Raw genomic sequence first — 3103 nt, forward strand, 5'->3', positions numbered from 1 at the left:
TGTATTGATAAATAGTAGTTTTATTAGGAAATGTCATTTCAACAATTTGAATTTGAGACATTGTGTAGATTCATTCAATTTGTACTACTTTCTTAAATAACATCATACCATCATTGATATAATTGTATTTATTGGTGAATGATAATTCTATATTCAATACAACACTCAATTGTCAATAATAATTGTTTCATGATTAGTATAACTAATATTCAATGTGAATAAATATCATGAAACACAATATTGTTTAGAATGAATAAAATAATGATATAACAAACGTTATAAACAATATACATGATTATGAAATGAGAATAATGGTAATTTCAAATAGAAGTACAACAACGATAAGAGTATTTAATTGATTTGTATTGACACGTATAACAAAGTTAATCATTTAGTTTTTTATTTGATATAGATGTAAAGAGTCATGATAATACACACCATGTTAAGAAGATTATTTTCATCTTCATCTCTCATTTTGGTTATCTTATTTATTATTTTGATTTATTCAATTCTGACTATCATCTTTTCAATCAATAAATTATTTGAATAATTGTTTTATTATTTGAATAATATTCATATAATTATCACAACTCTGATTCATCTTGTTGTTTTTATTTAATGAAAAATGACATTTCTAATAAACAAAGACATTGATTAACATCAGTGATTTGTTAATTTGTATAATTGACAATAATGTTTGTACAACATAAGAAAATGTCACTAAGAATGAAGAAGTTGTATAACAAATGGATGAATTGTTCACTAATTATTGATGGTACTATTGATATGTTATTGTCTTAAATCAACATATGAAACAAAAACAATTTGAATGAATAAATCTACAAATGAATTAGAATGAAGAATTATAAACAAAAGAAATAAACAATGATAAAGAAAGAACAAACAAATTGTTGTATTTTTGAATCAGTAGTGCATTGTCACAACAAATGAAACATTTACAAACATTTCATATAAAATTTAAATAATTTCATTCATTATATTAATTAATATGTTTGTTGAATTTCTTTCATTTTGATGAGAAAAATAAAGAAGAAAGGAAACGATGAGATAAAAATGCAATGAATATAATGAATAAGAATATAAATGAATTTATGTAAATTGGTATTTTGAGTAAAGAATAAAGTATTTTATGTTAATAATAATTAAATGGCAGTATCATATAAACGTATTATAAATTTGTATAATTTATTAGAATAGTTTGTACAAGAAATATAATTTCAAATTTATTGAATAAAAGAAGTGTTATATAAGTTTGAATGTGGTGTAATTTCATTGAATAATTCAAAAGTATTTACAGCTAAATTCAATAAGTTTTGTTTTCTTTGGTATTCTCTTAGTATTTCAGATAAATATCATCAAGACAACATTCAACAAAATGATATGTCATTATTAAAAATAATAATAAACAAAATTAATGAAAATAAACAAAGATAACAGAATGAAACAATGAAACTTTATTGGTGTGTCATTATCGTTGTTATTGTTTTACATTAAAATAATTCATAACACTAATTTGAATGAACTGAATAAATTATATGATTCTTTTGTTCAAAACACTTCATTAATCTTTGTAAAACATCACAAAATCAGCAAATATTCTTCAACTTTTAATAAAAACATAATGAATTAGTATTTACACACTATCACTCAATACTTTCACGACTTTCAAGTAAACAGAAGTTTGTATTACCAAAACAAAAGCTTTTAATTTTTTCATTGACTCTTATTCTATAAGTTCTACTCCACAATTCATACAAAACTTTCTACTGTGTTATGCATTTGTCATGAAAATAAAGAATACCATCACAATCTTCACAACTACATTTTGTCACTATCATTACAACCACATACATTACATTATAACACATTTTCAGAAAACATTTATGTTATAATGATGTTCATCACAACATATCAATATCTATAATTTTTACTGCTTATTTTCATAATAAATATTGATGCTATGAATAATAAGTGAAAATAGAATATGAAATAAAGTATAAATCAATCAACTAATCATTGTGTTGTTTATTCACTTACGATAATTAGTAATATGAATTGATAATGAATAAACAGAAATAAACTCAAAACCATTGAATATTCATTCTAAAAGAATATAAACTATAAAACTCATGTAAAAACAAAAAGAGATAACAACTCTAACATATGAACAAAGAGTTATAGAGAACGACACAACAGAACAAGCATAAGTCAATAACAAAAGATTAAATAGCTGTGTATATATCAACAATGAAATAAGCAAAACGCATGAATTGAATTAGATGAAAGAAGAGAAAATGAAATAAAACCAAAGAATAGAATAAATATGAAAGATGTTATTTAAAAAATACATCAACAATTCATGTATTTCATGTATTTCATGTATTTCATGTATTTCATGTATTTCATGTAAAAAGTAAGTAGTGTATAACTAAAAACTTGAATAATAATAACAAATATAACTGATATTTGATGAATGAGATGAAAATAAAGATAAATAATACTGACAATTAAAACAAATCATAATAAAAAGATAGAAGTTAATTAATTATATAATTTAGCAGAAGAATTTGATGTTTCTTCTCCTAATTGATCAATTAATCTTTTAATTTCATTTTCATCTTCTGATGTGATAACCTTTTTGGATTGATTAATAACTCTTTCTAATTCACTTGTTGTTTCAATCTTTTTCTTTAATAACTCTTTTTGAATGTCTTCTGCACTCTCTATCATTTCTTTTAATCGTTGTCTGTGAAGAAGTAATTGCTCTTTTCTCTTGTCTTCTGCAGCATGTTCTTCTCCTTCCTTAACTAGTCGATTGATTTCTTCTTCATTCAATCCACCATTACTTTTGACTTGAATCCCTGTTTTCTTTCCTGTTCCTTTGTCAAGTGCAGAGACTTTTACTATTCCATTGACATCAATGTCAAATGTAACTTCAATTTTTGCTACTCCCTTCTTTGCTGGTGGAATTCCAACCAATTTAAATTCTCCTAACTTTTTATTCTTTCTTGTAACTCTACGTTCTCCTTGAAACACTTTAATATCTACTTCTTGGTGATTATCCATTGATGTGGTAAATTCC

At 23.5% G+C, this 3103-nt stretch overlaps 1 protein-coding gene across 1 annotated transcript; it reads right to left on the bottom strand.

Moving 5' to 3' along the window:
- Nucleotides 1-2562: 2562 nt before the first annotated feature.
- On the bottom strand, nt 2563-3087 carry EHI_100810 (heat shock protein 70, mitochondrial, putative; the record flags this gene model as incomplete). The annotated part of the gene is made up of 1 exon (XM_001914088.1): nt 2563-3087. One exon carries the CDS (start codon nt 3085-3087, stop codon nt 2563-2565), a length of 525 nt encoding a protein of 174 aa, XP_001914123.1.
- Between the last annotated feature and the right edge of the window lie 16 nt (nt 3088-3103).

Source organism: Entamoeba histolytica, genomic scaffold (assembly GCF_000208925.1).
Source record: "Entamoeba histolytica HM-1:IMSS scf_1104750517807 genomic scaffold, whole genome shotgun sequence".
NCBI classification, from domain to species: domain Eukaryota; phylum Evosea; order Mastigamoebida; family Endamoebidae; genus Entamoeba; species Entamoeba histolytica.